The sequence below is a fragment of the Macroventuria anomochaeta genome (genome assembly GCF_010093625.1).
Source record: "Macroventuria anomochaeta strain CBS 525.71 unplaced genomic scaffold BU25scaffold_3, whole genome shotgun sequence".
In the NCBI taxonomy this organism is placed as follows: domain Eukaryota; kingdom Fungi; phylum Ascomycota; class Dothideomycetes; order Pleosporales; family Didymellaceae; genus Macroventuria; species Macroventuria anomochaeta.
In genome coordinates this window covers 1,623,852-1,634,664 of record NW_022985364.1, presented here as the reverse complement: position 1 = coordinate 1,634,664, position 10,813 = coordinate 1,623,852, and the positions used below count along the sequence as shown (strand labels likewise).

General features: G+C 54.0%; 6 protein-coding genes across 6 annotated transcripts; 2 read left to right on the top strand and 4 right to left on the bottom strand.

The window, feature by feature from the left end:
• Window positions 1–1,286: 1,286 nt before the first annotated feature.
• On the bottom strand, window positions 1,287–2,670 carry BU25DRAFT_407010 (uncharacterized protein). Its single transcript, XM_033705427.1, has 3 exons — window positions 2,453–2,670; window positions 2,065–2,344; window positions 1,287–2,017 (listed from the first exon to the last, which is right to left on the bottom strand). The coding sequence occupies exons 1-3, from the start codon at window positions 2,490–2,492 to the stop codon at window positions 1,474–1,476; spliced, it is 864 nt and encodes a 287-aa protein (XP_033566670.1). The 5' UTR covers window positions 2,493–2,670; the 3' UTR covers window positions 1,287–1,473.
• A 102-nt stretch (window positions 2,671–2,772) lies between these two features.
• On the bottom strand, window positions 2,773–4,247 carry BU25DRAFT_437160 (uncharacterized protein). Its single transcript, XM_033708986.1, has 3 exons — window positions 3,574–4,247; window positions 3,481–3,520; window positions 2,773–3,432 (listed from the first exon to the last, which is right to left on the bottom strand). The coding sequence occupies exons 1-3, from the start codon at window positions 3,990–3,992 to the stop codon at window positions 3,172–3,174; spliced, it is 720 nt and encodes a 239-aa protein (XP_033566669.1). The 5' UTR covers window positions 3,993–4,247; the 3' UTR covers window positions 2,773–3,171.
• A 124-nt stretch (window positions 4,248–4,371) lies between these two features.
• BU25DRAFT_407007 (uncharacterized protein) lies at window positions 4,372–5,541 on the top strand. Its single transcript, XM_033705426.1, has 2 exons — window positions 4,372–4,671; window positions 4,756–5,541. The coding sequence occupies exons 1-2, from the start codon at window positions 4,404–4,406 to the stop codon at window positions 5,316–5,318; spliced, it is 831 nt and encodes a 276-aa protein (XP_033566668.1). The 5' UTR covers window positions 4,372–4,403; the 3' UTR covers window positions 5,319–5,541.
• On the bottom strand, window positions 5,501–6,088 carry BU25DRAFT_407006 (uncharacterized protein). Its single transcript, XM_033705425.1, has 3 exons — window positions 5,975–6,088; window positions 5,615–5,925; window positions 5,501–5,557 (listed from the first exon to the last, which is right to left on the bottom strand). Exons 1-3 carry the CDS (start codon window positions 6,036–6,038, stop codon window positions 5,513–5,515), a joined length of 420 nt encoding a protein of 139 aa, XP_033566667.1. The 5' UTR covers window positions 6,039–6,088; the 3' UTR covers window positions 5,501–5,512.
• Window positions 6,066–8,262, top strand: BU25DRAFT_152684 (uncharacterized protein). The gene has a single exon (XM_033700643.1). The coding sequence runs from the start codon at window positions 6,402–6,404 to the stop codon at window positions 8,172–8,174; it is 1,773 nt and encodes a 590-aa protein (XP_033566666.1). The 5' UTR covers window positions 6,066–6,401; the 3' UTR covers window positions 8,175–8,262.
• BU25DRAFT_487959 (uncharacterized protein) lies at window positions 8,232–10,782 on the bottom strand. Its single transcript, XM_033711313.1, has 2 exons — window positions 9,604–10,782; window positions 8,232–8,617 (listed from the first exon to the last, which is right to left on the bottom strand). Exons 1-2 carry the CDS (start codon window positions 10,366–10,368, stop codon window positions 8,351–8,353), a joined length of 1,032 nt encoding a protein of 343 aa, XP_033566665.1. The 5' UTR covers window positions 10,369–10,782; the 3' UTR covers window positions 8,232–8,350.
• Between the last annotated feature and the right edge of the window lie 31 nt (window positions 10,783–10,813).

Genomic DNA, 10,813 nt, shown 5'->3' with positions numbered 1-10,813 from the left:
TCTCTTCTTCTCTTCTTCTCTTCTTCTCTTCCACACCCGCTTTCACTCTTCCAATTTGAAGGTAGAGTTTGTCAGATACATGGGTTTCGAGTTTCTCAAAAACAACAAGCCATGGTTCTATGCTCTGCTTTGTCTGTCTCTCATGAAAACTCATATGCGACAAAGATGTGTCGTGAGCTGTCTTTGCCCATTTCCCACTTGTCTGAGGCTTACGACCTTGCTACTTGCGCCTATCACTCGCCCTCCGTAAGAAGATACGTTCTGCGTCCGCCAAACACTTCGATGACATTGCTACTTCGAAAAAAAAAAAGTCGTCGTCGCTGCGTATGGTTTTGTCGTTGAAATGAACATCTCCTACTAATGATACGTTGGTCTGCCGCTCGTTTGTGTCAAAGATACGCCGATCACACTTCATGGAAGAAGTTTGTCGAACTTTCTACATGTGCGAGCGCCTCCTCTGCGGTCTATATGAGCCGTGCTTCTGTTCTATCTATTCAACATTATCTTCCAAATCGCCTAGTGGTACGCGTGATTGGCTGGTGAATCAGCACAATTGCACGCAGATGTGCTGCTTCCTTTCTGCCTTGTCAAAATCTACAAATGACGCTTCCCATTTCCTCACTCCAACAACTTAACCGCTGCTTGGGTCAAAACTGGTCTATGGCCACAAAATGCTTATCAGGAGTGGATAATGGAGCGTCTGTCTGTTTTCCAAAGTTCGCAATTGTCCTCAAAAAGGGCATAAAGGTCAAAGCCATGTCTGTCGCTTATCTACACATTCCTAAACCAAAAACTGCATATCGCCATGTTACCGCTGATGCCCTAAGAACTTTCTGCCATTATCTGAGTAGCTCCTTCTTCAACAACGCACACGTCGACAACACTTGAAAGGATAGCTGAGCTACATCATGTCTGCCTTGGATCGGTTTACGCACTACCTGGCTACATCTTCCTGTGCTGGGTCGGGCCACGAAAAATCAGATGGAGCATTCTATGGAGCTCTGCTGTGATATTTCAGATGTGGCCCAAGCGGACAACCATGGGCCGCTGCCTTTCGCCTTGTCTGTGAAATAAAAAAAAGTCACATTGCTTTCGGTTTCTTGTAGTAGAACAGCATGAGAGTTCAGTCTTACTTTGGTACGTACTTCCTTGCACGCATATAAGCAACACAGGACAAGTTTCTGCCGCTTCTCACCAAGGCCAGTGGCTCTTTATAACGTGCAGATAGACGATTCGTGAAAAGTATGATCATTCACTTACGGCTATCCGACGTGATCCATGTTCTTTGAAGATGAATGAACACCAGTTACCATCATCGTAGTATTGTACATCCCAGATCGCAACTTACATCCGTAAGGAAGATGCCACATATCCTATCGTATCTCAGTCCCCCAGATGACGCCCAAAATGGTATAGTCGTAAGCGTAACAGTGCTTTTGCATACGCATCCATACAGAGGCACTTAAGAAGCGCTTAAGCGGCAAAGACCACTACCACCATGCCGAAGGCGAGTGCAGCGATAGAAGCACCGAGTTTTCCTGCAGCGCCGTTGGTAGTCTCCTTAGCCTCAGGAGCCCTGTTCACGACGCTCAGGGTAGGGAGAGCGTAGTGTGAGTGAGCTGAGGTTGTATTGGGAAAGAACGGAGTAGGCTGAACCAGCGAGGAGTTGGCGAAGGGAGCAGAGTAGAAAATACCGGTAGTGGTGCCGTTGATGACAGGCGGCGCCATGGTGGGGAAGTTGTAGCCAGAAGTCGATGTCACAGCTGGGTTCGTGGAGGTCTGGATGGTGTAGACAGGCTCCTCAGTCTCAGTGGGGAGAGGATGAGTGGCAGACGACAGCTCCGTTGGTATGGTCGCTGAGAGGTAGCCGGTGATGGAAACGGCGGCAGGAGGGGTAGTCGCATCCAAAGGATCACCTGAGTTGACGACAAGAGTGATGGTCTTGTACTTAGTCAACGTGGAGTGGATCGTAGCCGTCGTGTCCGGCTCCTCAGTCGAAACGGGAGCAGGAGCAACCCTACATGGTCAGCGCACAAGGCAGCGGGTCAGTGAGCTATTACATACACAACAGAACTGCGAGAAGGACCATCGGTGGGCTCGACTTCGGGCAGCGGCGTCACCGTCGTGGTCTTCGTGATGGTGACATGCACCGTGGAGGGCTCGCGGGTGGTAGTAGTCTCGGGGCAGAGGTAAACGACAGTTGTAGCGTAGCCGTACATCATGGCCGGCCCGGTGCAAAGCTTTGGAAGCTCGGCACAGGTGTCATCGCGAGCGACCCTGGGTAGTATCTCGATGACTTTATCCTGAGGAATGCCGTTGTGCATGGCTTCGGCAGCAGCGCCAGCTCCTATGTGTCAGCATGAGTACCTGGGATTGTCACTTGCCTCGCGCGTGGCTGCACGCGATGGAGACATCTATAGGGGAAGCCCGGAGTGTTTGAAGAAGTACCTACTAGCGACTGCGGCAAGGGCGAGCGCGCGAACAGTGTTCATGCTGGCGAAACTTATCGAAAGCGTGCAAGGAGCGGAGTGCTGCGGAGAGAGCGTGGTGGAGTTGAAAGAGCGTGGGGCCAACGAGGAAAAACGAGCGTGGGGTTGTTGGTGAGGAGGAAGGAATTTGAGGAAGGAGCCAGTGTAGATGAGAGCAGATCGCACGCTTCTTAGAGTGGCGACACGAGGTGAAGGTGAGATGAAAGCTCTCTAAGATTAATGAAACGAGAGCCAATTACAAGAGAGGCAATCAGTGTGACAGTGAAGCTCCGTTTGTGTTGTTGTGTGCCAGTGACGCAAACACCCGTGTCGCTCTTGCCTGTTTTGTAAACAGGCTTTCTATTGGCAACCAGCAACACAATCGCGTGCAAAGTGCAACGAACCTCGAATGTTGCATGGGAGTGAACGATTCGGTTCCTGGGTGGTGTCGCCGATGTTGTGCCTGCAATCTCAGCTGTGGCCGGGTGAAATGGCCTGCACATGGCAGCATGTGCGATGCTCAAGTACCGACTTGAAGGTCATGGGCAAAATCAACCTGAAAGTACGCAAAGCTAATATGCGGAGAGGACAGATTCGTTGGACAGCGAGGCTTCTCGGGCGTAGACATCTCACTGACGCAGATTTGAAAAGTATACTCCGTCCCACCTCCGCTCTTTCGATGCCGTGGGACACTAGGTAGTGATCAGTCCCCATACAAATCCAGCAGATGGGTCAACATCCTTCTTTGAAGCTCCAAGACCTGACCTTGAGTGATCTTGGTGGGGCTTCCGTCAGCACCTATGCGAATTTCTTCATCCTCACTCGTCAGGAGATGCGGCCGCACACCAAAGAATGGCACACCCAGGACCTTCAACGACGAAGTCTGCGACTCAACCATCGCTTTGCTGGCTCGATAGACCTTGGCGTCGTACTGATTGAGTTCTTCTTGTTCGCGCTCTGGAGTCTAGTGCTGATTAGCTTCCAATGTGTGATCGAGGCTGGACAGTCGTACTCGGAGTAGTGGAGTGTTCTCTAGAAGGCCTGGCAGAGATCTACAAGAATAAGCATTACGTGTTTCGAATTGCCTGTATCATGCAGAACCTACAAAGCAGCTCGATGTGTCTGTTCATTCTCCTTCTTCAGGGCTTGCTCTTCGATGAGTCGTGCTCGCCCGGCTTCCCATTGACTGACGTTGCGTTCTTGGTCTTTGGTCAGCTTGCGGATAGAAGCAGCAAACTCAGGGTTTTGGGCGGCAATCTTGCTAACGCAACGCAGCCCTGACTTCCAGTCTATGATACTCGCAGGATCAATCAACGGCGTGGAGGACCGCACTTGAGGCTTTGGAATGGACTGAAGTTGTGGCGAACGCCCAACGAGACGTGGATCTGCTGTGGGTAGTTGATGCGACAAATGGCTGTCTTGTGGCTGGTGCTGCCCTTGCTCTTCAGGCTTCGGTAGACTGGCGAGTGTCCGGAGGATGGCATCCAGGTCCATGTTGGCCGGCAACCGATTGTTCTCGCTCATCGTGACAATCAGAGGTTGTTTTTGAGGAGACCAATTCAAGATGAGATTGTGATGGATATCTCAAGGAGGTGCACGCGAACGGGCATAGTGTCTTTGTCGATGGAGGAAGTCGAAAGTGAAGAGAAGCGCGTTTGCACAGATCAAAATGGACATTGCACCCTTCACTCCTTCCTCAGAACTTTCAGTACATCTTCGAGCAAGAACTAAATTGATACTGAGTCCCAGTCGTATACAAAGATCCAATCACAAAATGCATGATTGAAAGATGAGGTCGGTACCTCCGTGATTCCGCTTGCCGATCTCAACGATCTCAAGTCTTGGCAGCCTCGATCATCCCAACTTTTGTCAAATCACCCGATCTCCACATCCAACCCTCGACGCCCACGCCCTCTCCCTCTCCACACACCCAGCATGTCGAAGCACGTCAAAGACGCCACGCGCTTCACAGCGACCGGAGTATGGGCGCACACAAGACCAGGCGGACGCGCCTCGACGCTGCAATTCGCCGACCCAGCACCCAAGAACGAGACGCCGCAGCAGAAAGTCAAGAGGCTGAGAGAGGCAGCGAATAGGGCGAAGTTGGCACAGGTGACAAAGTGGGATTATGCGTATTTGTATGGGAGGATGGCTGCAGATGCGGCGCATAGGTTTACGGTTTATGGGCTGATTTTCGCTACGGGTATGTCTGCTGCTTGCAACACATCCAATGCTACTGCCTTGAGCTGTCAGGAGTAGGGGAATATGCTGCTAATAGGTTGTGTAGGCTGTGTTGGTGTCCTCGCTGTCTTCTCGATAGGAGACATGATCGTCTACAACCGCCGGAAACGCGCAATCTACTTCGCCGACCAAGAGCGCGAACAAGCCAAGATCCTCGAAATCGCCCGGTCCGCCGTCGCAGCTGGAACCGCATCGCCCGCGCAGACGGCGCTCGTGACAGGAATTGCCGAGGAGGAGGAGGCGATGGAGAAGAAGAAGACAGAGAGGAAAGCACCTTCCAAGCTGCTGTGGTGGCTGCATGGTGACTGGAAGGAGGAGAAGCTGCTGGAGGAGCAGAGAAAGGCTGCGCTGGCGGAGTTCAAGAAGGCGGAGGCGGAGGCGCAGAGTTCGGGTGTCAATGCTGGTGTTGCTAGTGTGACTGCTGCGGTGCAGGAGGCGCGGGATAAAGTGTCGGACAAGGTGTCGAGCACTCTGTCGACATCAACGTCCACATCGACACCAGTTGTCGGCGGTCCGCTGGACCAGGAGGCCGCGAAGGCGACTCAGAAGATTGAGCAGACAGGCAAGGGCTGGCTGGGGTGGATGTGGGGATCCACCAAGAAAGAGTAGGACTCTCACGTTGAGCAAAAAAAAAAAAAAAAGGAGGCAAGGACCTCCGTGTACTATACTCGACTTCCAGCCTGTACATCGCTGTTTCACTATCATGTATGCATCGCGGAGTCAGACGGCACATGTAGACGGGCGCTGGGTATCTCTGACATTCGTGTCTATAATTGCATATCGACCATCGGCCGACCAGCATTCTATAGATTCCCCTGGCCTGCGACGGGCATGTAGCTTCGTCTGCGCTGTGTGTGAAGTTAGTATGGATCTCGTCTTCGCGACCTGGGACTTGATCGACCTACCTCTCTCCACTGATCCACCCAGGGCCTCACGCCCGCATAACCCAGCAGTCCCACCGTCGCCGCTATGAACGCCAGCACCACGACTTGGTCTTTGGTCGAATCCCGCTGGAAACATGTCGTGAAGACGTTCTCCTCCTTCTCGCCCTTGCAAAAGCTATAGCTTAAACAGAACTGGCGATTGCAGTTGTTGCACGACTTTTTGCTCGCTCGCGGGCGCAGTTCAAGATTTGGTTTTGACGTGGTCGAGGGCGCGTCGAGGGCGACGATGGTGCTGTTGCCGAAGCAGGTGCATTTGCAGAAGGATGTCGGTGCTGGCGTTGTCAGTCATTGGCACATGTCACGAGCCGAGGAGAGACCTGCATGCGGCGAGAGATAGTGATAGAAAGGAGAAGAAAGTCAGGACGACGAGAAGGTATCTCCTCATGGTTACCGGTGGTCGTTGTACAGCTGCGCAATGGGTTGCTGGAGGCGCCGGGGGCTGTTGGGTGCTGCTGACAAGGGTCCGCTCGGACTCCGATGGACAGGCGTCGCGTTGCTTACAAGAACACGACAACACTGGTAATCAGCTGTCTTCTGCGCGTTGCACTCGATCTCACACAGTCCTGAGGGTTGACGGGGTTCGGCTTGCGCTTCAACCTCCCAGCCCGAGGGGTATCCCACGCTTTGACCGTGATCGACCACGCGCTAAGGCTTACATTTTCCTCCCCACTGCAGCGGTCAAGCTTCGCTCACGGGCGCCGAACGACAGCGTCGAGCTTTGTCGCAACCACACGACCACGGCGACTCAATGCCCGCGACACAGGCGCCTACCACAGAAGCGGACGATACCGAGACTGTCAGACTGCACATCACCCCGCTCAAGCCTGAGCTGCTGAAAGTCTACCTCGCGCCGTCCATCTTACCGCTTGCGCGCAACATCTCCTACCACACCGTTGAAACATTCCCGGAGAGAGGCTTCGGCTACGTCGAGCTGCCGGAGCAAGAGGCGCAGAGAATCAAGAAGAAACTCAACGGCACCACGCTGAAAGGCTCAAGAGTGCGCATCGAGATGGCCAAGGCAGAGAAGCGCAAAGCGCGCGAAGAGGCCGACGCCGAAGACAAGCCGGCGAAGCGCTCAAAGAAGGACAAGAAGGACAAGAAAGAGAAGAAAGCGAAGAAAGAGGACTCAGAAAAGTCTGAGAAGAGGAAAAGGTCACCCGGCGTCTTCGACGGCGTCGAGCTACCAGACGACCGCAGAGTCAAGCGCGGCTGGACCGAACCCACATCAGCCAAGAGCAAGAGCAGCAAAGACAAGAAGGACAAGACGAGCAAAGACGACAAGCACCCATCCAAGCCGTCCAAGTACACCAAAGAGCCCGAACTCCTCTTCAAAGCGAAGCTAGAGCCCGTCGCTGCGACTGAGCACTCGCGCAACGAGAAAAAGAAGGATAAGAAAGACAAGAAGGAGCGCAGGACCAAAACTAAAGAAGTCATCGTCCACGAATTCGAGAAGAACACGAAGACCCCTTCTTTCCTCAAAGCAGCCAAGGTGTCAACCGAGAAGAAACCGCCAGTTGACTACATCGACGGCGTAGGATGGGTCGACGAAGACGGTGTCGTTGTGGAGCCCGAGACGAAGAAGGCGGCGCATAGCAGAGTACTACAGCTTGTGGATGGGAAGCCGTTAGTTGAGCCGCCGCCGACAGATTCGCAGGGACGGCCGATCGTGAAGAAGGAAGTGGCTAAACCGGCGAAGAAAGAGAAGAAGAAAAAGGCCACGCCGCCGCCGGAGTCATCGTCCGAGTCCGAGTTGGACGAGGAGTCCAGTGTGGTCTCGAGCTCGTCCGAAGACGAATCATCCTCCGAATCTGAGCGGGAAGATTCAGACTCAGACGCAGATGAAGAGGCAGCCTCGCCCACACCCTCTCCCGTACAGACCAAACCTGCATCCAAATCCGCCCCAACCCCGGCCCCGACATCAGCTCCCACCGTAGCAGAATCAAAAGAAATCCACCCCCTCGAAGCCCTCTTCAAACGCGCACCTCCAACCTCGCTTTCCACGCCAACAAAACCACCGCCCATCAACACATCCTTCTCCTTCTTCGGCAACGAAAACACCTCTCCAACCGGCGAGCCTCTCGGTGAGCCCACAGAAAATGCGCCCACAACGCCATTTACGCAGCGAGATCTAGAATGGCGTGGCCTCCGAAGTGCAGCACCAACGCCCGACACCGCAGCAATCGGACAACGCTTCTCATTTGACTGGCGCAAGGGGAGTCAAGAGGCGGACGAGGATGAAGAGGAGCTTAGTGATGCCGGTGTGGAGGCTGGTCGACAACTCGACATCAATACCAAGAAGAACAGTCAGGCGTTGGCTGACGTTGCTGAGGAAGACGAGAACGATGGGGCTGCAGGGCCAGTTGACGGAGGGGAGGAGAAGCCAGAGAGCAAGTTCAGGGAGTGGTTCTGGGAGAACCGGGGGGACATCAACCGTGCATGGAAGAAGAGGAGACGGGAGGCGCTCAAGGCGAAGAGACATGCTGATAACCGGAAGATGACTGGTAGTCGTCGGGTCGGCTGAGCATGTTGAGAGAAGGGCACTGAGTAACGCTTGTATGCGACGGACGAGCTGTGGAGGGGCTTCATCGAGGAACAAAAGACGGTTGTTGTATAGCATAGCGTAGGACAGCAAGGCGCACTCGAGGAACAAATCTCTGAATCACAACCCCCTCCCTAACCCTCTTTCCCAACCTTCCTCTACACATCGACACCTTTGAACTTCACATGTCCCTCACCCGTCCGCCTCTCCTCCAGCCCGCTCTTCACACTCTTACACGCTTCCTCTGCTCTGGTCAAGATCTTCGGCTCTTCTGCCTTGTCGGAAGATGCTTTCTCCATCGACGGCACACTGGAACATAGCAGGTTCTCGCCGACCATGCCTTTTTCTGTGGCTTCGATTATGGATTCCGGTATCGCCATTGTGCGATTCGAGAGTGGTGCGTGAGTACGGAGTGACTGCAGTTCCTCCATGACGTTAGGATCAGGTGCAGTATCCGGAGACGGCGATAAAGAGCTATCTTCAAATCAAATGGTAATCCAGAGTGACGTACCAGAACGATTGCGGTTTGTAGTGTTTCGTAAAGCGACTACAGATGCTCCAGGTCCAGAAGCAGTTTCTTGTCTTTGCTGAATTTGTCGCTATCGGGAGAGGGCTGTTGCCGATGTGATGTTGTGGTTCCGAATGATCTCATCTTTTGGAGCCTGTTGAGCCGTAAAGCCGCCTCGGTCCAAGTTGCCGTTATCCACTACTGTAAAGTCAGACCACAAGCACGTCTTTGCTCTCTTGACGATATGTATTTGCGTAAGTTCTAGTGTTCCATTTCCCAGTCAAGACATGTATGAAGGTCGTCAATGCCGTGCAGCATTGCTTTGCACACATGACGACTTCCAAGCACTTAGCTGTCCTCCCTTTCTTGACTTCGCTCTGCGCAGTCCCAGTGTTGGCCCGAATCGAGCACAAGATTCGTCGACACTTTACCCAGAGATGACCATGCAGTGCATATGATCGACGCGGGGGTTTGGTGCTTGTGCTCGGTTGATTTGCGTTTGGTAGGACGATTAGTTCGTTAGCCTCAAGATAGAGGAAAAGCAATGCATGATAAGACGCACGCTACAAGATAAGAGATGCTCAACAGCGGCTTGACATGTCCTGTATCTGTAATTGGAACTGTAAACTCAGTCGCCAGAACGCCTGCTTCTCGTCCTAATAGCACACCGTGCTGTAACGCCTTCACTGATTATCTAGCACTGGAAGCGAGAGCACCTGAAAACGTGCCCAAGCCTGCTTGCTCTCGTCAAATGAAGATACAAACTCCTTAGCCGTAGCGAAGAAACGATGCGGCGCATCAATAAGTGCTTAACGTGCCGTACCTCTCGGTGTGATCTCATCCCAGATCACCGAGGCACCTTCATGAACCCCCCTCTGCAGGCGCACCACTCCTGCCCCTCACCCCCTCCTCTCCACCCCTAATCGCCCTCTCCAACTCCCGAATCCTCTGCTTCAACACCTCATTCTCCCGCTTAACCTCCTCCAACTCCGCCCTCTGCAGCGCCACCTCCTCGTACCTCGGCGTACTAACAATACTACTGCTCCTCCTCATCTCGACCCCACCGCCCTGCTGGCTACTAACACTCTGCCTATGACTCTGCGGAATACTGTGCACGCCCATGGGCAATGCCCCACTCCTTGACACACTGCTGCTACTCCTGTGCCGCCGCGAGGACGTGGGGTGCGTGGCTCCCTGCAGCGCGGCGCCGGAGTGCGCTGCGCTGCCGGCGGGGTCTGTGACGTCGAGGAGCGCGTTCGAGGCGATGGAAGACGTTGTGGAGGCTACGGAGGCGGAGTGGGCGCGCAGAGCAGAGAGTTCTCGTGTCAATCTGTTGACCACCGCTTCTTGTTCTTTCTCGAGCTCGAGGTGCATTTCGGCGGCGGTCATGGGGCGTGGGTGCCGCATGGGGATGTTGCCTGCGTCGGCGCTGGGGAAGTTGGGCGATAGGGGTGGGAAGGCGTGGGGGTGTTGGGTTGCTGGAGGGAGTGTGCCGCCTGGTGAGGCCAGAGGGAGTGGTGGTGGGCTCATGGGGTAGATCTGCGAGGCTCGTCGAGAGGCTGGTGTGGAGTTCTGGCGAGAACTTGATGTGCCGGTCTGCGGGTGTGAGGGGTTGCTTGTTATGCTGGGACGTGGTGATACTGGAATTGAGTTCAAGTCTGGAGCCATCTTGTTTGTGTAGGTACACTGCGCGCTGTCTTCTCTTTCTGTCTCTTGGGTGCTGCTGGTCGTAGGTGGACGTTATCTACCCCGCCGTGAGGAGCTGAGAACTGATAACAAGGACGGACGCTGTGGAGCACACGATTGAGCTCGTGACGTGTTGTGAGCAGTGACGCGTCGAGGATTGGTGAGGTACGCGTCGTTTTTTGAAAGCAGGCGGTGTCGTCGAACGAGAGAGGGGTTTCAGCGAAGGCAGGAGCGACCGATGAGGGGCAGGCTGCATCAACTGAAGATCGTGCCCATGTTGTTATACGAATTTCAGCGTCCTAAAGTGACACTTTGTCATATACCCGGCCCTTGCACTTATCCGCGAAAGCTTGTTTGGACGGCGTTGGTCAAGAAGACGTGGTTCGTGTGAACTTGTGTTGGTGGCCCAGTCAGCACCCTGACTGGA

Bases quoted from the DNA above. Each gene is read 5' to 3' on its own strand.
- BU25DRAFT_407010 (XM_033705427.1), bottom strand. From the start codon at position 2,492: ATGAACACTGTTCGCGCGCTCGCCCTTGCCGCAGTCGCTA. The intron at 2,345-2,452 runs GTAGGTACTTCT...GACACATAGGAG, and splicing joins CGCCCTTGCCGCAGTCGCTA to CTGGCGCTGCTGCCGAAGCC. The intron at 2,018-2,064 runs GTATGTAATAGC...CTGACCATGTAG, and splicing joins CCTTCTCGCAGTTCTGTTGT to GGTTGCTCCTGCTCCCGTTT.
- BU25DRAFT_437160 (XM_033708986.1), bottom strand. From the start codon at position 3,992: ATGAGCGAGAACAATCGGTTGCCGGCCAACATGGACCTGGATGCCATC. The intron at 3,521-3,573 runs GTAGGTTCTGCA...TTATTCTTGTAG, and splicing joins CAGACACATCGAGCTGCTTT to ATCTCTGCCAGGCCTTCTAG. The intron at 3,433-3,480 runs GTACGACTGTCC...AATCAGCACTAG, and splicing joins AGAACACTCCACTACTCCGA to ACTCCAGAGCGCGAACAAGA.
- BU25DRAFT_407007 (XM_033705426.1), top strand. From the start codon at position 4,404: ATGTCGAAGCACGTCAAAGACGCCACGCGCTTCACAGCGACCGGAGTA. The intron at 4,672-4,755 runs GTATGTCTGCTG...TAGGTTGTGTAG, and splicing joins TGGGCTGATTTTCGCTACGG to GCTGTGTTGGTGTCCTCGCT.
- BU25DRAFT_407006 (XM_033705425.1), bottom strand. From the start codon at position 6,038: ATGAGGAGATACCTTCTCGTCGTCCTGACTTTCTTCTCCTTTCTATCA. The intron at 5,926-5,974 runs GCAGGTCTCTCC...TGACAACGCCAG, and splicing joins ATCACTATCTCTCGCCGCAT to CACCGACATCCTTCTGCAAA. The intron at 5,558-5,614 runs GTAGGTCGATCA...CTTCACACACAG, and splicing joins GGGTGGATCAGTGGAGAGAG to CGCAGACGAAGCTACATGCC.
- BU25DRAFT_152684 (XM_033700643.1), top strand. From the start codon at position 6,402: ATGCCCGCGACACAGGCGCCTACCACAGAAGCGGACGATACCGAGACT.
- BU25DRAFT_487959 (XM_033711313.1), bottom strand. From the start codon at position 10,368: ATGGCTCCAGACTTGAACTCAATTCCAGTATCACCACGTCCCAGCATA. The intron at 8,618-9,603 runs GTGAGGGGCAGG...AACGTCATGGAG, and splicing joins TTAGGGGTGGAGAGGAGGGG to GAACTGCAGTCACTCCGTAC.